Here is a 23,659-nt window from a genome sequence, read left to right on the forward strand (position 1 = left end):
GCAGGGAGCTTGTGAGATGCGGCTGCCCATTCATAGTCCAGCGTGCAACAACGTATGAAAATTTGTTTGGATTGAACACAAGAATGGCCATTGTATGGATGTGTGTATTATTAGACTGAGAAAAACACAGATTAAAAGTAACAAAAAAAAGATGAACAAACATATTCGGTGTAAAGCGGCAGGACTTAAAAAGTCCAGTATATAGGATGATGGGTGTCAGTATAGAGTTCAAAACCACCTTTTAGAAAAAGTAAGAAAAAGTTTCTTTACTAAGAAATGTAAACAATGGCATTGTTTGATTCTCCCCATTATTGGTGTTGGACAATTGTGTTATGAGTGTTACGTTATTTGTGCGTGGTTGTGCATGTGCTCATACACTTTTTTTAGGGTTTTATATGGAAACAGTCTAATTGTTACAGTGTTTTTTTAAGCATTTGAATCCACCCTGAAACTGTTCATGCGTGACACTAACACACCTCTACAGGTGTAGAATGGCGGTGAGAGATTTCTTTGTGGGAATGTACAGTATAACTGCATGTATGGTGCTTGTGTATGTGTGAGAATTATACCACAGGTAAAAATCCAAACAAAACAGACCTGTGATGCAAATGCATTCCTAGCATCTTTTATTATAATTATTAATATTATGCAACTACATGCAAATGAATCGCTTGCAACTGGCAGAGAACAGCAGGACTGTCTGTACTTGAGGGTTTCTGTGTTTTATAACTTTAATCCTGGATAAGACTGATGTAATTATTATGAAGAGTGTAGAAACTTTGTGGTGGCACCTCTGCATGTCGGTTGTACTCTGTTTGTTTCTGTGTATTTCCATGGTGATGAAGTGAGTCAGCATGCTGCGATCTGATTGGTACAGTGACCTGCTAAAGTACTGAATGTGCCGCCATGTGACAATGAATATAATGACAATATATAATATATTTTTTCTTTTTTTAAACATTGTGCAAGTGTGACAAAGAGCGCATGTGTATACAGTAGCGGTCTGATGCTCTGTTATTAATATTGCTTCAACACCCCTTTTCTCAAACCTTTCTCTCTGTCGCTCTCTCTCTGTCTCTCTCTCTCTCTCTCGATCTGCCTGTGTCTGTCTAAATAGCTATTTGTCTATCTTTCCCTCAAAGGAACACAGCTGTTTATAATTTTAAGCAGCATTATTTTCAAGCTGATGTTTACTTTGTTCATGTGAAGTTTGTCCTTTTTAAATGTGTGTGCCTCTATTAATCAGGTAAATTACCTCCCTGAGTAAATACATCTGCTGGGTGTGTTTATTCTACATATTATGCCTGTGTTTAAATGTTTTACACATCGTGTGTGCGTGTGTGTGTGTGTGTGTGTGTGTGTGTGTGTGTGTGTGTGTGTGTGTGAGCGTGTATTTATCACTTTGTGGGGACCAAATGTCCCCATAAGGATAGTAAACCCGAAATGTTTGACCTTGTGGGGACATTTTGTCGGTCCCCATGAGGAAAACAGCTTATAAATCATAATAAATTATGTTTTTTGAAAATGTAAAAATGCAGAAAGTTTTCTGTGAGGGTTAGGTTTAGGGGTAGGGTTAGGTTTAGGGGATAGAATATAAAGTTTGTACAGTATAAAAACCATTATGTCTATGGAAAGTACCCATAAAACATGGAAACACTGTGTGTGTGTGTGTGTGTGTGTGTGTGTGTGTACGTGTACGTGTGTGTGTGTGTACGTGTACGTGTGTGTGTGTGTACGTGTACGTACGTACGTGGTGGAGTGGTGGTGGCGTAGTGGCTAAAGCACTGGGCTGTTAATCAGATGGTTGCTGGTTCTAACCCCACGGCCACCACCATTGTGTCCTTGAGCAAGGCACTTAACTCCAGGTTGCTCTGGGGGGGATTGTCCCTGTAATAATTGCACTGTAAGTCGCTTTGGATAAAAGCATCTGCCAAATGCATAAATGTAAATGTGTACATACAATATGTATATTTGCAGGTGGCCAGGGAGCACAGTTGTCAACCTTTATCTCCAATGTAATAGTTTTATTTCGGTTTGTGGTCAAAGTAATTGCATCCCTAACTAAATTTATAATGATGAAAACACCCTCAATAGCGTCAATGGCATAATAATATTTGTCAATGGCATAATAATATTCAAATACATTTAGTCAATTGTGACATAGATTGATGACAACAGCTATGCTTTGGAATGTTTGCGATTCACTCAGTCCTCAGGGTAACTTCTAAGTTGTTGTGGGTGTAGGAGCTACTTTTAGCCTTAAGATTTTTTTGTGATTACAGGCCCTGAGCAACTTGGCTAGAACATAGGAATCATTTGTCTGTAAACATTGATAATAAAGTTGAAATAAAGGATGAAATACATTTGTATGTATGTATTTCCATACTTCCTCAACATCCAAGCCTGTCTTATAAAACAGGCTAAAAAATAAAAACAAATATTATTTCTGTTTTGTGGCAGGTGGGTGATGTCATCTGGTCGTGAGTCTGTGGGGGACCTGGTTCCTCCAGATATGCTGCAGGTGTTCACTGAGCGGCAGGGGGGCAGGGGAAAACGTGGCAGGCGACGGGCTGGATCCTTCAGCCGCGCGTTCAAGTGGTTAAAGAGCCAGCGCAGAAAAACTCGCCGACACACGTCAGTAAAACGTGGAGACCTGCTCGCACATGGATCACCTGTAGAGTTACCAAAATCTACACTTAACACAGGTAATACTTTTGGAAAAACCTGAAGGGGTCAATCACCGAAAACCTGTCAGTGATGTTGAGGTTATACAGTAAAAAATATACTACTGTACAATAATGAGAATCAGCCTAGAATAGTGGGAAAAACTAAAACCTTAAAAGTAAAATGTTGTGTCCGTGTGAGTCATGATAATAATGGCACAATGCAAAGATATCTTAAAGGAATAGTTAACCCTAAAATTATAATTCTCTCATCATTTACTCACCTTTATGCTATTTCAAATACACAACTTTCTTACTTTTGCAGAACTCTTTTGCAGAACTTTTGATAGAGATATGAGGTGTTCAAGTCAATGGTGTCCAACACTTTCGAGCTCCAAAAAAAATACAATGTCAGCATAAAGGTTCAAGATTACATGTACAAATTATGAATGCGCCAAGGAGACTGCAGTTACATTTTGATCCGTTTCTCACCCAAAACCCAGAAGACTTAGATTAAACCACTTGAGTTTAATGGATTACCTTTATGCTGTCTTCATGTCTTTTTTTAGGAGCTTAAGTGTGTTCAACCCTGTTGACTTGCATTATACAGACAAAAACACCTCATACGGTATCTCCATCAAATCATCATTGTTTGAATTCGGCTGAAGAAAGAAAGTCATATAAGTTTGAGAGGCTATAAGGCTGAGTAAATGTTTTTTTTTTTAATGTTTTAAAGGAGTGAACTACTCCTTTAAGGGTCCTAAAAATGCTGTTCATGTAATTTTCTTAGATCATGTAAGAAATAATCAGTAATTTCTTTAATAATGTCTCTTTTGATTTAAAAAATGTGACCTGGACATGTTTTCGTGAAAGAGAGTTATGCAAGTTTTCTAGTAACAGAGATTTTTAATATCCCTTATATGGCTTACATTCTTCTGATTACGTGTTTTTGTTTACTGGTGGGCTTACGTCTTTTCCTTATCAAGGAAAACTGTTATGTTTTGAATTAGTCATACTGTAAACTGGTTTTTAAAGCGTGCGATTGATAAGAATAATGTCCTTTATGTGTCAAGGAAAATAAAGAAAAGGGAAGTGTAGCTTTGTTTTTGAAAGGGATCTTGTGCCCTGTACGTGTTGGGAATGAATGTAGAGGTGTGAGCAATGACATCAGTTTGAATAAGCACATCTACAGTGAGTGCTCATAAAATATAGTTACTTGCATTACATTTACTTTCCAACAGTGAAAATTGTTTCAATCAAATATTAGCCCTCCCTTTTATTTGGCTACAATGCTATATAATGTTTAATAGTGAAACTACCATTTTAATGCTTGCTTAATGTTAGGACATACTTTTGCAGAATGAAAATTGCATTGACTGTAATGTTTAAATGTTTTACACTTGCAGATAGCGATATTACATTAAAATAATGAGAGATTCATGCACAAGGCTAGAACGTAACCTGAGTTTTCATGTGACTTAAATCATAAATTGTGCAGGTTTTATATTGGTTTTTAAAGTTAATTCTTAAGTGAAGTAGCAATTCATATATTTACTTCAGACAGAGTAATTAGTAGATCAATCCCATTACAATCAGTAAAAGTCATTTATTTTCAACTATTTGTTTTCATAACTTGTCCATCACCTTCTTTACTAACAGGTTACACAAGTAGTGCTGTTTAGAGTTGTTGGCTTTGGTAGCAATATAAAAGTGCATTGAGCCAAAAATGGCTTACACGTCAAATTACCCTTAACCTTCTTGATTTATGTCTCCTAAACACCATGTATTCTTGTATGTGTGTGCTGAGAGTAGCTTATGACATGTTTATCTAAAGTTTATCACCAAGTCAAATGTTTTCCAAGACAGAATTCAAACAGATCAGGAACATAAAATGTTCCCACTGCCAAGGTCTCTTTAAGTGCTTGCTTTGTTGAGTCTCAAGGGTTTATGTAAAGGTGTGTTGCTGTTTACTTCCATTTATAACAATACATTTGTGGTGTAGCTTCAGATGAATGTGAAGGTTCCACATGATCTATAATAGCAGAGAGACCTTTGAGAGACCACATGTCAACTCCACCCATTTATTGAAGCATGAACCCACTGAAGCACAAACTGGGTTGACACAACAGACCGCAGCCTTCATAATAATCTATATATTGTATAACCACAAAATATAAACAGCTTTTATGTGATGCTCCTGAGGGAGTGGTCACTACCTGCAGCTCAAGACTTTGAGAAAATACAGTACATAGCAGAAGGAGGTATTTTAATTAAAGGTAATTTCTGCAACATCAATATGTCATTTCTGAAAGACCACTTGCAAAAGTGGTGCAACTGTTTAGTAAATTCACCCCAGTGGAATGAAACACTGGTCTTAATCCTGTGTTGCATGCAGACTTTGCTTTAGATAAAATCAAAGCTGCTCCAAGTACGCCAAAGGAAAGCGTGCAGCCTTTCGTAATCTAGCATGGTTATTTCATCATCTCATGCTTTGAGTGTGTGTGATGTGAGAATGCGTCACTTCAAAGAAAATCTTAGTTTGTTTGGTAATTTGATAATACTATCTAGTGCTACTCCCTCCGATATGGAGACAGATGATGTTTAGTCTTTGTAAGAGTACTGATAAATTGATTAGTTTGTCTGAGTATATTGCTGAGCTTGGTCTGGACTTGTGTCTTGTGAGCTGGATGATAACAACAATATTTGTTTTTACATGAGTGGTGCCTTCCCAGTGCAAAATTGCAGCCACAATGCTAGGAAGTTTAGGGTGGTTGATAGGGCATTGCTATGTGGTTTCTAAGGTGTTCTGGGTGGTTGATTACTGGGCCAGATCAAATGTGCCCACACTGAATTCTATTATATTCTGGTCTCTAGATATGACTCAGGTCCATGGCTTATTTTGTTGTGGAACAAGCTTGAACCAGATCTGGCACATCCAGTATTGGAATCGTTATCTTTTTTTAGTGGCTGATAATTTACGTAATAATTTACAGGTTGGTTTCCTCCTCCAGTGCGAGTCTGTTAGATGTTTTTGTTAGTTTTTTATCCTCCACCAGGTGGAAACTGCAAGTCTGATTTCTTTGAAAAGTAATTGCACATACTCCAAGTCAGAAGATTTGAGGGATCTTTTATGTCTGTTGCACCAATGGTGCAGGGCAAGTTACATATTGAAGTTTAATTATAGCAATAGTGATGCTTGAACCACAAATAAGAAGGTCATAGTTATTGAGAACAAACTCACATAATATTGTGTTTTGTATCCTGTATCCCAGACCTTGTGATGTGAAAACTTCCTGTGGGATGTTGTCAGTTCAGTTCGAACAAAGAACTGTTACCTTAAACCTGCTTCCCATAAAATGTTCCACTGTTCCACTGACACACACACATACAGCTTTTCCAGTGGTTTTGACAACTTGACACACTTGCCAAGGGTTAACCACAGTCACAACCTTTTGTCTGACTGTATTTTTCTACACATCATGAGAAATGCCAGTCATTCCTTAACACCCTTTCTGAACACAGTGTCTATGAGGTTTTGAGACAAAGACTGATAGTAGTTTATGTGTGTGTTTATTGTAATGAATGGGTGTGTTTGTGCAGGATTCCATACCTTCCTGAGTTTGCCCTGGAGATTTTGACACAATGAAAAAATTTAAAGTTGGGAAACTGGTTTTTTATGGTTAATTTCTTAGTTTCCAGTTTCTGTGATTTAGAAACCATACCAGATATGTGCTAGATTCAGAGTGACCTTTTAATAATGAATCTGGGCTGTCAGTAAAGGTTTAAACTTTCAACGTAATGTGACAAAATAACATGGCGCCAAACACAGCAGAGTTTGTCTTTGGGAGAAACGCCAACAAAACTAAATTTGGTAAGAAACCTAAATAAGTTTTTACATTGAAACCTGTTTGAGTCTAAAAATTAGTCTGTAGTTTCATCCATTATGTCATTTTTTTTAATTTGAGCAATTTATTTCAAAACACCACACTGCTAAACACAATTTACTTAATTTTGTACTTTGGTGCTGTTTTTCCTTAGAAAGCTTATATTGTGCATTATCACATTGAGAATCAATGGGTTGATTCAAAATGGGTCATCCAAAAACTGAAAAATTTAGGTTTTAGGGGCTTTATATGCAGTTAGGATGAAAATGATGTGCATTTCAAACTGTTTTGAGACAAGTGCAGACAGACAGCACACTGGAAGTTAAGTCATTCATTAAATTGGGAGCAATGGACCATCCTATACAGCTGCATACAGCCCTAACATCGATCCAAAAGTTCAGTTTCAGGCTGCAGACGATATTAGGCCACTCAACATGGTTGGCAGACATCTGCCAATGGTAATCAGACGTGAATTTATGATGCTACATTTTATTTTAACATGGTTGGCAGTGATTGGACAATGCTGGCCATTACATTGAATCAGAATGATGCTTATTTCTGATTGGTAAAATGCATCAGCACTGGCTATCACTTGTTTGTTTGACAGGGCGAAGAGAGAACATAGAGATTTTGTTGCCAAAGTAGAAAAAACATTGTAACATAAGTCAAATAATTTTTTGGTATAGTTTTTTATTTGTGCTTTTTCCAAAACACATTGTTCCAAAGCAACTTTACAGAAATTCAGCTGTAGAAATTCACCCCCCAGGGTTGGCTAACATACTCGTGGTCGTGATTAGTGGTTCTCTCTCTCTCAATTGGGTGCGTGGTAAGTTCCTGGCAACCCCGACTTGATGGGCTCATTGACGCCAAAATGGAAGATGTCCTTAAACACAGTGTCACCCCAATTTGGCATGTTGGTAAGCACACAAACTCCACATGGAATCAGTTCCCTGTTGAAGAGATATGAGTTTTAAAGCTGCTAGATCCATGGCATTGTTCAGTTGTTCTGTAATGGTTGCAGGAATAAAGGAAGAGAAAAAGGATCTAGATGCAGGCTTTTCTTCTCCCCTTTTCTCCCCAATTTGGAATGCCCAATGCACTCTAAATCCTCCTGTTGGCGTAGTGACTCAATCCGGGTGGCGGAGGACGAATCTCATTTGCCTCCACTTATCACGTGGCATGTTGAGCGCATTACCGTGGATACATAGCAGGTATGGAGGCTTCACGCTATTCTCCGCAGCATCCACGCACAACTCGCCATGCGCCGTACCGAGAGCAAGAACCACACATTATGAGGAGTTAACCGCATGTGACTGTACCCTCCCTAGCAACCGGGCCAATATGGTTGTTTAGGAGACCTGTCTGGAGTCACTCAGCACGCCCTGGATTCAAACTCGTGACTCCAGGGGTGGTAGTCAGCATCTTTACTTGCTTAGCTACCCAGCCCCCCAGATTCAGGCTTTTTAATAAAAGATAAATAAACATAAAGAAACTCAAAACACAAAAATAGAACAAACCGTTACATCCATGAATGGAAAACAACTGACAAAGAACACAAGAAAACCAAGGCATTAAATACACAAGGGGTAAACAACGTAACCTCAGTTCTCTCTAGATGAGGGAACGAGTATTGCGTAAGCTAGCTTACGCTACGGGAAAGATTCATCTTTTCTGAGATATTGAAGCCAAAAAATTATCCTTAATTTTTGTATCCATTGTCAACGCAGTGCGGCAGCTGCAGACCTTGAGCGGGCTAGCTAGCGAGCTCAACTGCTGCAGCCTATAGACGAGCTTGGGTGAACTCGCATCCAATGAGAGGCGTCCGCGCGCTCACTGCATCAAAGCCCGCCAAAATGGGCGTGACTTGAGTGCATATAAGCGTAGTTCGTAGGCTGGAACCCTGGTTTTCATTGACTGAAGCGAAAAGTCGCTCGTGGCGCGAGCACGGCCGGCTACGCAATACTCGTTCCCTCATCTAGAGAGAACCGAGTTTACGTTAGGTAACCGATATGTTCTCTTATGAGAGGTTCTCTCGTATTGCGTAAGCTAGCTTACGCTACGGGAACCCATTGTCAACGCCGTCTGCCAAGCATCCACTGTATGAGCCCCAGGGAATTAAGGGGGACCCGGGGAGCCCTTATGAGTGGGGAAATAATATTTGGCCGGCAAGAATGCTGGTCATTGATTGTGTAATACATAAGCACATAGTGGGAAGGGAACGACAGAGCGGCGGTGCCGGTCTGTGTGGAATGTGTCCCATCAGTGCAGCTCACCAGGGGAGCTGTAGCGTGATTAAACCGCTAGTAGTTTTGCCTGCAGAGCGGGCACTTCCATATTGTAAAATCTGACAAAGGTGGAGGGGAAGTCCATCCCGCTGCCACACATATGTCGTGAATGAAAATCCCGCTGGACCATGCCCACGAGGATGCCATGCCTCTAGTGGAGTGAGCCCTAATGCCCAACGGGCATGGCAGGTCTTTTGACGCGTATGCAGCAGCAATAGCGTCCACTATCCATCTAGATAGTGTCTGTTTCGAGGCGGCGAGACCTTTGGTGCGCCCTCCGAACGAAACGAAAAGCTGCTCAGAGCGTCTGAAAGCGGCGGAGCGCGCAGTATACAGTCTCAGTGCTCTGACCGGGCAAAGGAGATTGGCGTTATGTTCGCTATCGGGTGCTGGCAGCGCCGATAGGGAAATGACCTGTGCTCTGAAAGGAGTACCGATCACCTTGGGAACATAGCCGTGTCTAGGCTTTAAAATGACCTTGGAGTCACTTGGTCCAAACTCAAGACACGCAGCGCTGACAGACAGCGCGTGAAGGTCTCCCACACGTTTGACTGATGACAGGGCAGTCAGAAAAACGGTTTTGAGTGAAAGGTATTTCAAATCCACGGATTGAAGTGGTTCGAAAGGGGGCTTTCATAGTTTCGAGAACTATAGAAAGATCCCAGATAGGAACCGATGGGGGGCGCGGGGGTTCATCCTTCTAGCTCCCCTGAGGAAGCGGATGACCAGCTCGTTTTTATCCCATGACTGGCCGTGCAGGGGTTCAGCGAACGCTGCAACGGCCGCCACATACACTTTGAGCGTGGATGGGGATCTGCCCTTATCCAGCAGCTCTTGTAGAAATACGAGCAGCGACGACACCCCACATGTCCGTGGGTCCAGGTCTCTGTCGGTGCACCATTTTGAGAACACAGACCATTTTGAGACCATAGAGTCTTCTCGTGGAATGGGCTCTAGCGTGTATGATGGTGTTTATTACTCCTTCTGGCAGAGCGACGGGTAGTCTTTGATCACCCACGCATGCAGCGCCCAGCGCTCTGGGTGGGGATGCCAGATTGTGCCGCGAGCTTGAGAGAGGAAATCTGCTCTCACTGGGATGGGCCACGGCGCTGTCAGTGACCGCTGCGTAAGCGCCGGGAACCATGTCTGATTCTCCCAACGCGGGGCTATGAGGAGCACCGAGTGACGCGTTTCCCTGATCCTCTGCATTACCTGTGGCAATAGCGAGACGGGAGGGAAGGCGTAAAGCGGGCGTCTGGGCCAGTCCTGGGACGTGGTGACCCTGAATGACTGGGAGAAAGCGCACGAACGCGTACTCGACCGCTATCATTTCCAGACAATTTATGTGAAGGAGCTTTTCCTGAACTGACCATAGGCCGAAAACCGGAGAGCCCTCGCAGACCGCGCCCCAACCCGTGTTGGACGCGTCTGTCGAGATGACTTTTCGGCGAGATACAGCTCCCATTGTCACTCCCCGCTGATACCATTCGGCCACTGTCCAGGGCTGCAGAGCTGAAATACAGGTCTGAGTCACCTTGATGGGCTGGCGGCCTGTGGCCCAAGCCCGGCGAGATGCGTGGGTGTTTAGCCAATGCTGAAGCGGGCGCATGTGCAGTAAACCCAGCTGAAGTACTGCTGCGGCTGAGGCCATGTAACCTAGCACTCTCTGGAATTTCTTCAGAGGCGTGAGGCTGTTCATCTGAAAAGATGCGGCTAGTCGCTGAACACGGCGCTGGCTGTGTAGATAAGCGAGCCGTCATTGCCACGGAGTCTAGTTCTATTCCAAGGAAGGAAATTGTCTGACTGGGCTGTAGTGAGCTCTTGGTCCAATTGACTGCAAGACCCAAACTGTTCAGATGGCTGAGGAGAACTGCTCTGTGAGACAGAAGCTCCATATGTGACTGTGCCATAATCAGCCAGTCGTCCAAATAGTTCAAAATTCGCAAACCCTGACTCCGCAGGGGTGCGAGCGCCGCATCCATGCACTTCGTGAAAGTACGGGGTGCTATGGACAGGCCGAACGGAAGGACGGTGTATTGATAAACCTGGCCCTGGAAGGCGAATCTCAAGAATGGCCTGTGATGGGGATTTATCTGAATCTGAAAGTAGGCATCTTTCAGATCGAGAGAAATAAACCAGTCCCCCTGGCGCACATGCGCGAGGAGTTTCCTGATTGTAAGCATTTTGAACGGTCTTTTTGCAAGCACCTTGTTCAAAACCCTGAGATCTAATATGGGTCTGAGGCCGCCGTCTTTCTTGGGAACAAGAAAATAACGGCTGTAAAGCCCCGACTCGCTCAGAGAGGGTGGCACTTTCTCTATGGCCCTTTTGCACAGAAGGCTTGCTATTTCTGAAGGAAGCATGCACGCTGCTTCCGTGTTCACAGTGGTTTCGAGCCGCGCTCTGAAGCGAGGAGGGCGGCGATCGAACTGTAGCAAATAGCCCTGTTGTATTGTGCTTAACACCCTCTTGGATATCCCTGGAATAGCTTCCCACGCTTTGAAGCGTAACGCTAGAGGGTGAATGGCCAATTTGCTCTGATTGCCGCACACAGAGCGCTGAACAAAATGTGTGAGCGTGTTTAGTGTGTTTATGCATGATTGCTCGCAGACAGCATGAACAGGCTGTTTTGTGAGTGACTTCCAGATTGGAATGAATGGGGAAAGAGTCACATCTGTTACGTGATGCACAAGCATATTGTTTGCTGGCCGTGTAGCAGAGCGGGCAGAGAATGGGCGCGCGCACGTATTCGTGGGCGCATTTATTGACTCTAGCGCTCGAGCGGTTCGTAACCGCTTTATGTGAGCGTGCTCTGGTGGGGACACGAGACATGCAGTGCTTGTGTGTAGAGGTGAACACTGGATTGTGGGCACATTTTCTACACATAGGGCTGGTCGTGTGACAGAGCGGCCAGAGAATGGGCGCGCGCACACATTTGTGGGCGCCTTCATTGACTCTGACGCTCGAGCGGTTCGTAACTGCTTTATGAGAGCGTGCTCTGATAGGGGCACGGGATGTGTTATGCTTGTGTGTAGGGGTGAACACTGGGTTGTGGGCACATTTTCTACACATAAGACATGTTTGCTCTTTACAAGATTTATTTGGGTCGCCGTGAAAACGGCGTTTGAGTGCTGAGCAAGCGGGCAGTGTCACCGGCTTGTTGGCTGCTAAATTCACCACTGCAGTAGCCTGAGAGAAGGGGACTGACAGGGGCGAAGCTTTGACGGTGGTCCGCCGCGGCGGGACTGAGCCGTCGTTTGTTCAAGACAGTTAGGAAGACTTCGGCTGCTCGGGTTTCAGCGTTACCTTAGATCGAGGCCCGCGGGGGTGGCGGTCTCGCGGTGGCTGTCTGAGCGCTGATCGAGGCGGCCGCCCTGTCGACGCTGAGAAGTCTGAGTTTGTTGAACTGGGCGCTGTGAAGAGGCTCGTGCAGGAGGCTGATCACGTGAGCGGCCTGCAGAGGAGCTAGCGCGACGTGGTAGGAAGAGGTTCATGGCTTGGGCGGCTTTCTGGACTTCTGAGAAGCGGTCAACAATGCCACTCACCGCGGAGCCGAAGAGACCGGTCGGAGAGAGCGGTGCGTTGAGGAACGTGGAGCGCTCTGCTTCTCCCATGTCGGCTAGTGTTAGCCACAAGTGTCTCTCGGTCACAGTCAGCGAGGCCATGCACTTCCCTAGAGCTTGGGCTGCAGCTTTGGTAGCGCGAAGGGCGAGGTCTGTCGCGCTTCATAGATCAGTAACAGCCTTTGGGTGCCTGCCTTTCTCATCCCACTCCCGAAGAAGGTCTGCTTGTAGGATCTGTAAAACGGCCATTGAGTGCAGAGCAGATGCGGCTTGGCCGGCGGCGGAATAGGCGCGGCCAACATAGGCGGAATTCGCTCTGCAGGCCTTAGACGGGAGCACAGGCTTGGAACGCCATCTCGCGGAGGGCGGACAAAGGTGTGCTGCTACCGAGTCCTCGACCGGGGGATGGAGGAGTAGCCTCTCTCAGTGGCCATTGAGTGCAGAGCAGATGCGGCTTGGCCGGCGGCGGAATAGGCGCGGCCAACATAGGCGGAATTCGCTCTGCAGGCCTTAGACGGGAGCACAGGCTTGGAACACCATCTTGCGGAGGGCGGACAAAGGTGTGCTGCTACCGAGTCCTCGACCGGGGGGATAGAGGAGTAGCCTCTCTCAGTGGCGCCGTCCACCGACGCGAGAGAGGTGGAGACGTGGGAACGGGACCTGGCTGAAAAAGGAGCGTTCCACGACTTTGCAAACTCCGTGTGTAATTCCGGCAGGAAGGGAGCGGCCCGGGCCGCGGATGTAGAACGGCGATGGCTTTGAAGAAAGCAGCCGTCGCGTCTGTTGGGTGCCTGCTCAGGGGGCGGTGACCACTCGAGCCCGAGGCGCGTCCCGGGTGGGCGGGGAGGGTGAAAGCGATGCTCGAGGGAGAGGCTCCGGCGAGGCAGTCGCTTCAACCACAGTTTCCGGCAGCCTTTGTGAGCGGCGCTTCTTCCTGCGCGGCTGAAGGTAAGGCGGCGCGGCGGTTTCTGCTTTGAGCGCTTCGAGTTGAGCCCGCAGGGTCGACATCGGTAGCTCCTCGCAGAAATCGCATCCGCCCTCAGTGAGGGCGAGCTCTGCGTGCCCCAGTCCCAGGCAGAGTGCGCAGATGATGTGGCGGTCTCCTGTGCTGAGAAGGGCGCGACATGAGGCGCAAGTGGAGCGAGGCATCTTGAAAAAGACGCTCGTACTCTTTTGTGAATAGTTCGTGAGAACTAGCTTGCTGAATAAAAGGATACGTCGTCGGATGGCGTAGCTCGCAGGATGGCTGAAGGTGGCTGAGACGGCCGGCTTCTTCTTGCGCTGTCCACGCTTGCTTGATGCCCCTGGAACGGCGACGCGGCTTCCAGGTCAGCGATGCGAAGAGCTTCGCTGAAGAGATGAAAATCAGGGTTCCAGCCTACGAACTACGCTTATATGCACTCAAGTCACGGCCATTTTGGCGGGCTTTGATGCAGTGAGGGCGCGGACGCCTCTCATTGGATGCGAGTTCGCCCAAGCTCGTCTATAGGCTGCAGCAGTTGCCGCAGAGCAACCTATGAGCTCGCTAGCTAGCCCGGCTCAAGGTCTGCAGCTGCCGCACTGCGTTGACAATGGATACAAAAATTAAGGATAATTTTTTGGCTTCAATATCTCAGAAAAGATTAATCTTTCCCGTAGCGTAAGCTAGCTTACGCAATATGAGAGAACCTCTCGTAAGAGAACAAGGAACACCTGGGACTAATAATCACAAGAACCAATGAAGCAAAAGACAATGACAAGAACTACAAAACCCATAATCAACACACAAGACAGGCAGGGAAACAATAAACATACATGACGATCTTTAGTGGTCACCGGTTTTACGGTATACAACCGGACGGAGAATCTCACCTGCGCATATTACGAGAAACATACTTGTCAGGGTTATCATGTGCATAAGATGCATTTGTCAGTCTTTGGTAAAATCTTAAGCACGGCTGTATTTTTGTATAATAGTAAAATAAGAAACGTCCAAAGTCCATGTCAAATGTTCATAAATTAAGCTGTGACATGGTAAGCCAGAAACATTTCTGATGATTATTATAATAATTTTAAGTGTAGAGAGTTGGTTATATTGAAGTACAACGGAATGTCTTTGTTCTGAAATTTCCATGGCAACCATGGGGAACATTCTTCAGCAAATGGTCTTATCAGTCTTATGAAAGAGGAGAGGTGTTGGTGTCCTTCTCCCCCCATTCACATCTGTTTTTAAGGCATTGGAGATTTGCCAGATACAAGAAACTTAGACTTGATGGCACCACTCCGAATTTCTTTAGTATTGATATATATATATATTGAACTGGATCGCTGAAGCAACATTAAACTGCCAGCAGGAGTTGAAGCCACCGGAAGTGTTCGAGCAGCCATTTTATTATGCCCAAACTCTCATAGAGCATCAATGACTGACAGGCAAAAATATCCCCATTTCATTATCTCTGATTTCCAGCTATGACAGTTGCATTTCTCCCTCTAGTGACAATCATGTTTAATGTTTAATTAACTTAATTCATATTCATTACGAGGGAGAAGATATATGCCAATCGCAATGTCAGAGCATTCACCAGTGTTCAGTCTACCAGTGCAGCACAGTGATCACCAAAGGAAGCGGCAATAATGTCCACAAGCTTGTCTAAACAAGCTGTAATATCCGCTTGTGTAGAGTGACAACACGTCCTTACTCCTGAATGGGACTTTAAAAAATTCAAACCAGGATTTCTAAATCAACTTAAATGCAAGGGATTTGCTTGTTTTCATAGTGATGTGCTCTCTGTAGTCTTACATGGATACATGTCGTAAATACAAGATAATTTGCATTTAAATCTAGTGTATACGTTTTATTTGAACCAACTTTGTGTCTCCCTCAGTTGCTGCATGTATGATAGATGGAGAGAGAGCGTGCTCTTAGTCAAGTGACCGTGAGAACAAGGAACTTTTCGATGAAAACATAAAACAAGTAACTCTGAACAAATACTTTGATGATCACAATAAGTACGTCTGAAACTGTCTGTTTGTATCTTACCTCAGTTTCAGTGAACTTGTTTACATTCAGCTGATCTGTTTGCTGATGAAGTTTGTAAGTGTGGATACTGTTTGATATAGATACACATAACTCACTTGGACTTTCAAGAAACAGGAAAAGTTATAAATAAATAAATAATTACATTCGTATGATGTTTGAGTTATAGGGATGTACATGCAGATTTCCAATATAAAATCGATGATTGAATGACTTACAGAAATTAGATGAAGTCAATAAGGACATTGGAATGTTTGGGCATAGCAATATGGTGGTGCAGTGGCTTCACTTAAATGACGTCATGAGTGATCCAGTTCTCTCTCTCTCTCTCTCTCTCTCTCTCTCTATTTTTAATAATTTTGCGAAGATTTCAAACAAACTTCGTTCACGTTGTCATTATGGGGTATTGTTTGTAGAATTTTTTGTAAAATAATGAATTTAATCCATTTTGGAATAAGGCTGTAACATAACAAAATGTGGAAAAAATGAAGCGCTGTTAATACTTTCCGGATGCACTGTATGCTTGATTATTAGTGGATTTATCAGTAGCTACGGTGTACACACTGTAGGCCTCTGCTAACCTGCTAGATAATGTTATTGTGTTGAAATAGTTTTGCTGATCAGCTGTAGGCCCACTTTTACTTACAATTGTGTAGAATTATGTAGATTGTTTGTCATTCTTGGTATCATGAATAGTGATCAAGTGTGGAGATGGATTTATTTTTACAAACGATAATTTTACGTCTGCAATATGTCCATGGCAGAGCTCGGCTAACTTGCTATGTAATGTTATTGTTTTGGTAAGGGTTTACTATTCAGCCGTGGGCCAGCTTGTACCTAAATATGTGTAACAAAATGGTTGATCTCAAGAGTCTTATATAATTACAAGCTGTAATGTTATGGACACTATCCACGGTAGTACATGGCTAATTTGCTCACTAACTCTCTAATACACATGAAAATGTCTAACCAGGAGTAAACATCTGTTCTCCGTTCATAGGTCGGGTGAAAGAAGTTCGGCTACACCCATTCCAGCAAAAGATGACTAACTTGGATACAATACATGTTTTTTACTTGAAGCTTTGTTAGGTTCGCAATAATCAACTATGTACTTGTAAGAAATAAAAAAAATGTAAACATATCACTGTGAAACATCCTGCTCAAGTCGTGCTTGCGAAGGTGGTTCAAGTCGATCACTTGTTCTACCAAACTTTCATTATCGGACTCGGGCTAGAGCTTGTACGACAAAAAACGAATCGGTTACTAACGTAACCTCGGTTCTCTCTAGATGAGGGAACGAGTATTGCATAAGCTAGCTTACGCTACGGGAAAGATTCATCTTTTCTGAGATATTGAAGCCAAAAAATTATCCTTAATTTTGTATCCATTGTCAACGCAGTGCGGCAGCTGCAGACCTTGAGCGGGCTAGCTAGCGAGCTCATTGGTTGCTCTGCGGCAACTGCTGCAGCCTATAGACGAGCTTGGGCGAACTCGCATCCAATGAGAGAGCGTCCGCGGCTCACTGCATCAAAGCCCGCCAAAAGGGCGTGACTAGAGTGCATATAAGCGTAGTTCGTAGGCTGGAACCCTGGTTTTCATTGAATGAAGCCAAAAATCGCCAGTGGCGCGAAGCACGGCCGGTTACTCAATACTGCTCCCTTATCTAGAGAGAATCGAGGTTACGTTAGTAACCGATTCGTTCTCTTATGAGAGGTTCTCTCGTATTACGTAAGCTAGCTTACGCTCACGGGAACCCTTTGTCAACGCCGTGCGCGCCAAGCATCCACTGCATGAGCCCCAAGAATTAAGGGGGACCCGGGGGAGCCCTTGTGAGTGGGGAATTAATATTTGGCCGGCAAGAGTGCGGGCCAGTGTGTGTGTGTAGTACATAAGCACATAGACAGAGCGGCGGTGCCGGTCTGTGTGGACTGAGTCCCATTAATGCAGCTCACCAGGGGAGCTGTAGCGTATTAAACCGCTAGCAGTTTAGCCTGCAGAGTGGGTACTTCCAGATTGTAAAATCTGACAAAGGTGGAGGGGGAAGCCCAGCCTGCTGCCACACATATGTCATGAATGGAAATCCCGCTGGACCATGCCCACGAGGAGGCCATGCCTCTAGTGGAGTGAGCCTTAATGACTAGCGGGCATGGTAGGTCTTTTGACGCGTACGCGGCAGCAATAGCGTCCACTATCCATCTGGACAGTGTCTGTTTCGAGGCGGCGAGACCTTTGGTGCGCCCTCCGAACGAAACGAAAAGCTGCTCGGAGCTTCTGAAAGATGCGGAGCGCGCAGTATACAATCTCAGTGCTCTGACTGGGCAAAGGAGATTGGCGTCGCGTTCGCTATCAGATGCTGGTAGCGCCGACAAGGAAATGATCTGTGCTCTGAAAGGAGTACCGACCACCTTGGGGACGTAGCCGTGTCTAGGCTTTAAAATGACCTTGGAGTCACTTGGTCCAAACTCAAGACACGCAGCGCTGACAGATAGCGCGTGAAGGTCTCCCGCCCATGTTTGATTCTCCCAGCGCGGGGCTATGAGGAGCACCGAGTGGCACGTTTCCCTGATCCTCTGCATTACCTGTGGCAATAGCGAGACGGGAGGGAAGGCGTAAAGCGGGCGGTTGGGCCAGTCCTGGGCCAGCTGTCCTCGCTTCGAGAAAAATATTGGGCAGTGAGTTCTCTTCTGACGCAAAGAGGTCTATCTCTGCTCTGCCGAATATGCGCCATAACGTCTGGACTGTTTGAGCGTGCAGGGACCATTCCCCTGGGGGAGTATTGTCTCTGGACAGTCTGTCTGGGCCGTCGTTCAGGTGGCCTGGCACGTGCGTCGCCCTCAGCAAGCGCAGGTGGCGCTGGGACCAACTCAGTATGCGTTTCGTCAGATGGAAGAGGTTCCTGGAACTGACACCGCCCTGACGGTTTAGATAGGATACCACAGACCTGTTGTCCGAGCGGACCAGGACGTGGTGACCCTGAATGATCGGAAGCGCACGAGCGCGTACTCGACCGCTATCATTTCCAGACAATTTATGTGAAGGAGCTTTTCCTGAACTGACCATAGGCCAAAAACCGGAGAGCCCTCGCAGACCGCACCCCAACCCGTGTTGGACGCGTCTGTCGAGATGACTTTTCGGCGAGATACAGTTCCCATCATCACTCCCCGCTGATACCACTCGGCCACTGTCCAGGGCTGCAGAGCTGAAATACAGGTCTGAGTCACTCTGATTGTCTGGCGGCCTGTGGCCCAAGCCCGGCGAGACGCGCAGGTGTTTAGCCAATGCTGAAGCGGGCGCATGCGCAGTAAACCCAGTTGAAGTACTGCTGCGGCTGAGGCCATGTAGCCTAGCACTCTCTGAAACTTCTTCAGAGGTGTGAGGCTGTTCATCTGAAATGACGCGGCTAGTCGCTGCACACGGCGCGCGCTGTGTAGATAAGCTGAGCCGTCATTGCCACTGAGTCTAGTTCTATTCCAAGGAAGGAAATTGTCTGACTGGGCTGTAGTGAGCTCTTGGTCCAATTGACTGCAAGGCCCAAACTGTTCAGATGACTGAGGAGAACTGTCCTGTGAGACAGAAGCTCCATATGTGATTATGCCAAAATCAGCCAATCGTCCAAATAGTTCAGAATTCGCAAACCCTGACTCCGCAGGGGTGCGAGCGCCAGCGTCCATGCACTTCGTGAAAGTACGGGTGCTAAGGACAGGCCGAACGGAAGGACGGTGTATTGATAAACCTGGCCGTGGAAGGCGAATCTCAAGAATGGCCTGTGACGGGATTTATCTGAATCTGAAAGTATGCATCTTTCAGATCGAGAGAAATAAACCAGTCCCCCTGGCGTACATGCGCGAGGAGTTTGCTGGTTGTAAGCATTTTGAACGGTCTTTTTGCAAGCGCTTTGTTCAAAACCCTGAGATCTAATATTGGTCTGAGGCCGCCGTCTTTCTTGGGGACAAGAAAATAACGGCTGTAAAACCCCGACTCGCTCAGGGGAGGCGGCACTCTCTCTGTGGCCCTTTTGCACAGAAGGTTTGCTATTTCTGAACGAAGCACGCACGCTGCTTCCGTGTTCACAGTAGTTTCTGAAGCGAGGAGGACGGCGATCGAACTGTAGCAAATAGCCCTGTTTTATTGTGCTTAACACCCATTCGGATATCCCTGGAATATCTTCCCACGCTTTGAAGCGTAATGTTAGAGGGTGAGTGGCCAAATCGCTCTGATTGCCGCGCACAGCACGCTGAACAGAATGTGTGAGCGCGCTTACTGTGCTTATGCTGGACTGCTCGCAGACAGCATGGACAGGCAGACATGACTTCCCGATTGAGGTGAATGGGGAAAGAGTCACGTCTGTTAAGTGATACGCAAGCATAGTCACGGGCACGGGACTTACATACAGAGAAGTGTTTGCTGGCCGTGTGACAGAGCGGGCAGAGAATGGGCGCGCGCATGTTTTCGTGAGCGCATTTATTGACTAACACTCGAGTGGTTTGTAACTGCTTTTGAGTGTGCTCTGATGGGGACACGGAACGTGTAATGCTTGTGTGTAGAGGTGAACACTGGATTGTGGGCACATTTTCTACACATAAGGCTGGTTTGTGACAGAGCGGTCAGAGAATGGGCGCGCGCACGGATTCGTGGGTGCGTTTATTAACCCTAACACTCGAGCGGTTCGTAACCGCTTTATGTGAGTGTGCCGTGATAGGGCCACGGGATGTGTAATGCTTGTGTGTAGGGGTGAACACTGGATTGTGGGCACATTTTCTACACATAAGACATGTTTGCTCTCTGGTATGGACACGGGATGCGTAATGCTTGTGTGTAGAGGTGAACACTGGGTTGTGGGCACATTTTCTACACATATGGCACGCTTGCTCTTTACCAGATTTATTTGGGTCGCCGTGAAAACGGCGTTTGAGCGCAGGCAAGCGGGCGTTAACACCGGCTTGTTGGCTGCTGAATCTACCACTGTAGTAGCCTGAAGGAAGGGGACTGACAGGGGGCGAAGCTTTGACGGTGGCCCGGCCGCAGCGAGACTGATCCGTCGTTTTGTCAACAAAGCTAGGAGGACTTCGGTTGTTCAGGTTTCAGCGCAATTCTAGTCCGAGGCCCGCGGGGCGGCGGTCTCGCGGCGGCTGTCTGAGCGCAATCGAGGGCGGCCGCCCTGTCGACGCTGAGAAGTCTGGCTTTGTTGAGCTGGGCGCTGTGAAGAGGCTCGTGCAGGAGGCTCACGTGGGCGGCCTGCAGAGGAGCTAGCGCGACGAGGCAGAAAGAGATTCATGGCTTGTGTGGCTTTTTGAACCTCTGAAAACCAGTCAATGATACCACTCACCGCGGAGCCGAAGAGACCGGATGGAGAGAGCAGTGCGTTGAGGAACGTAGAGCGCTCTGCTTCTCCCATGTCGGCTAGCGTTAGCCACAGATGTCTCTCGGTCACAGTCAGCTGGCCATGCACTTCCCTATAGCTTGGGCTGCAGCTTTGGTAGCTCGGAGGGCGAGGTCCGTAGCACTCCATATGTCTGCAACCGCCTCTGGATGCCTGCTTTCCTCATCCCACTCCCGCAGAAGGTCCGCTTGGAGGATCTGTAGGACGGCCAAAGAGTGCAGAGCAGATGCAGCTTGGCCGGCGGCGGAATAGGCGTGGCCAACACAGGCGGAAGTTGTTCTGCAGGCCTTAGACGGGAGCACTGGTTTAGACCGCCATCTCGCGGAGGGCGGGCAAAGGTGTGCTGCTACCGCATCCTCGACCGGAGGGATGGAAGCGTAGCCCTTCTCAGTGGTGCCGTCCACCGAAGCAAGAGAGGTGGAGACGTGGGATCGGACCCTGGCGAGAAAGCGCTGCTCCATGATTTGGAAAGCTCGGCGTGGAGTTCCGGCAGGAAGGGAGCGGCCCGGGTAGCGGGTGCTGCGGCGGCGGCTCTGTAGAAAGCAGCCGTCAAGTCTGTTGGGTGCCTGCTCAAGGGCGGTGACCACTCGAGCCCGAGGCGGTCGACGGCCTGTGTGAGGAGGCGTGTTAGTTCCCCTCGACTCCGGCGCTGGTCGTGCTGGATTCCTGGGCCGAGGAGGAGGCGTGTGAGCCTGACCACTCCTCGCTGTCCGAAGCCATGATGGAACAGCCCTTATCCTCTGCTTCTTCGTCCGAGATGGCAGCAGAGCAGCCGCTCGGCGGCAACTGCGCATCCCGGGTGGGCGGGGAGGGTGAAGGCGATGCTCGAGGGATGGGCTCCGGCGAGGCAATCGCTTCTACCGCTGTTTCCGGCAGCCTTTGAGAGTGGCGCTTTTTTCTGCGCGGCTGAACGGAAGGCGGCGCGGCGGCTTCGGTCCTGAGCGCTTCGAGTCGAGCCCGCAGGGTCGACATCGGCAGCTCCTCGCAGAGATCGCATCCGCCGTCGGCGAGGGCGAGCTCTGCATGCCCCAGTCCCAAGGCAGAGAGCGCAGATGATGTGGCGGTCTCCGGTGCTGAGAGGAGCGCAGCATGAGGCGCAAGTGGAGCAAGGCATCTTAAAAAGACGCCAGTACTCTTTTGTGAGGTTCTTTAAGAACTAGCTTGCTTTTAAAAGGATACGTCGCCGGATGGCGTAGCTCGCAGGATGGCTGATGGTGGCGAAGACGGCCGGCTTCTTCGGCGCTGTCCACGCTTGCTTGATGCCCCTCGAACGGCGACGCGGCTTCCGGTTCAGTGATGCGAAGAGCTTCGCTGAAGAGATGAAAATCAGGGTTCCAGCCTACGAACTACGCTTATATGCTCTCTAGTCACGCCCTTTTGGCGGGCTTTGATGCAGTGAGCGCGCGGACGCCTCTCATTGGATGCGAGTTCGCCCAAGCTCGTCTATAGGCTGCTGCAGTTGCCGCAGAGCAACCAATGAGCTCGCTAGCTAGCCCGCTCAAGGTCTGCAGCTGCCGCACTGCGTTGACAATGGATACAAAATTAAGGATAATTTTTTGGCTTCAATATCTCAGAAAAGATGAATCTTTCCCGTAGCGTAAGCTAGCTTACGCAATACGAGAGAACCTCTCGTAAGAGAACTATGCCACAGTTACCATAGTTACAATAGTGTTTACAGAGCTCCTCACGAAGCCTCGGGAGCTGAAACTCTGTTATGGTAAGGGCTGGGCGATATGTCTTAAATTATATCTCAATATTTTTCAGCCTATTGATGATAATATATATTTCATATAAAATGATACACAGTAGCTTAATAAAAAGCATAATTTACCTTCATATGTTTTTACTAATACATTGAGGTGCGCAAAGCCACTTCACTGACTTATTTTGAAACCCAGTTGAACATTGCATAATAAAAACTTTGGGACATGTCCGGTTTATTTTTATTATATAATTGCTGAATTATTATTATTATTATTATTATGATTATTAGATTTGCATTATACAAAAGCAATATATTTCTGTCTTGTTTACTTTACCTGAGGCTTTTATTTTGATACCAAAATTGCTGTCGGTTTTACTTCAACTTCACAAGGAGCTTTTATTGTGACGCAGAAAAGGCGACGTGTATTTGACAGTACACAATGTTCTGCATTTTCTGAAAGCTTTAATCTCCTCTTTTTTTATTACTCTGTGCTGCATTTGTAGATTTGTATAATAACTTGTAGTGGTGACTATTGGTTGAAATTGTGCAAATGCACACAGATCAGCTCATCACTGGTTTATTCTGAAGCACACACAGACCATGTTTATCTGTCTTTAAATTGCAGCCTTTTGTGGATTGATAATCACATATGACCGAGTTGCAATTTTAATGTTATTTTGATTAATTGTTCAGCCCTGAAGGATCATGAAATTAGTCTACTGATACGTTCTTTATGAAACTTATTGTCTAAACCAAAGCACATTAAAATCATCTGAATATTCATGATTACATCGATTATATCATTAATATTTGATATATTGCCCAGCCCTATTCATGCTTCACAATGCTATACAGTTTTTGCAATATATACTACTGTATATCAATAGAAAATAATGGAGTGAACTACTCGCCTATGGTTTGACATAAGTATCAGGTTTGCTGCAACTATCAGACAACTGTTGCAAGTTGGTACAGGTCATAGACAAGCACCCAAACACACACCACTTTATATGCAGTAAATCTGACTTATTGAACCCAAACGATTTAGCTTTTTATAGCATAAAATTTGGGTTCTTAAATGATAAACATTTGGATGGAAAAGTGGTTCTCCTTCCTTATGTAAATTAGGGTTAATGATGATCAAGCTTGTAATTGTTCATAAA

General features: G+C 46.2%; 1 protein-coding gene across 1 annotated transcript in view; it reads left to right on the forward strand.

Moving 5' to 3' along the window:
- The window catches only part of LOC127618073 (uncharacterized protein KIAA1522 homolog), a 42,619-nt gene that overhangs the window by 8,200 nt on the left and 10,760 nt on the right, over positions 1-23,659 (forward strand). The window contains exon 2 of the mRNA XM_052090313.1: positions 2,461-2,705. Coding sequence (XP_051946273.1) covers positions 2,468-2,705 — 238 coding nt within the window. The 5' untranslated portion in view covers positions 2,461-2,467. The remainder of the gene's footprint in view (positions 1-2,460; positions 2,706-23,659) is intronic.

This window comes from Xyrauchen texanus, chromosome 24 (genome assembly GCF_025860055.1).
Source record: "Xyrauchen texanus isolate HMW12.3.18 chromosome 24, RBS_HiC_50CHRs, whole genome shotgun sequence".
NCBI lineage: Eukaryota > Metazoa > Chordata > Actinopteri > Cypriniformes > Catostomidae > Xyrauchen > Xyrauchen texanus.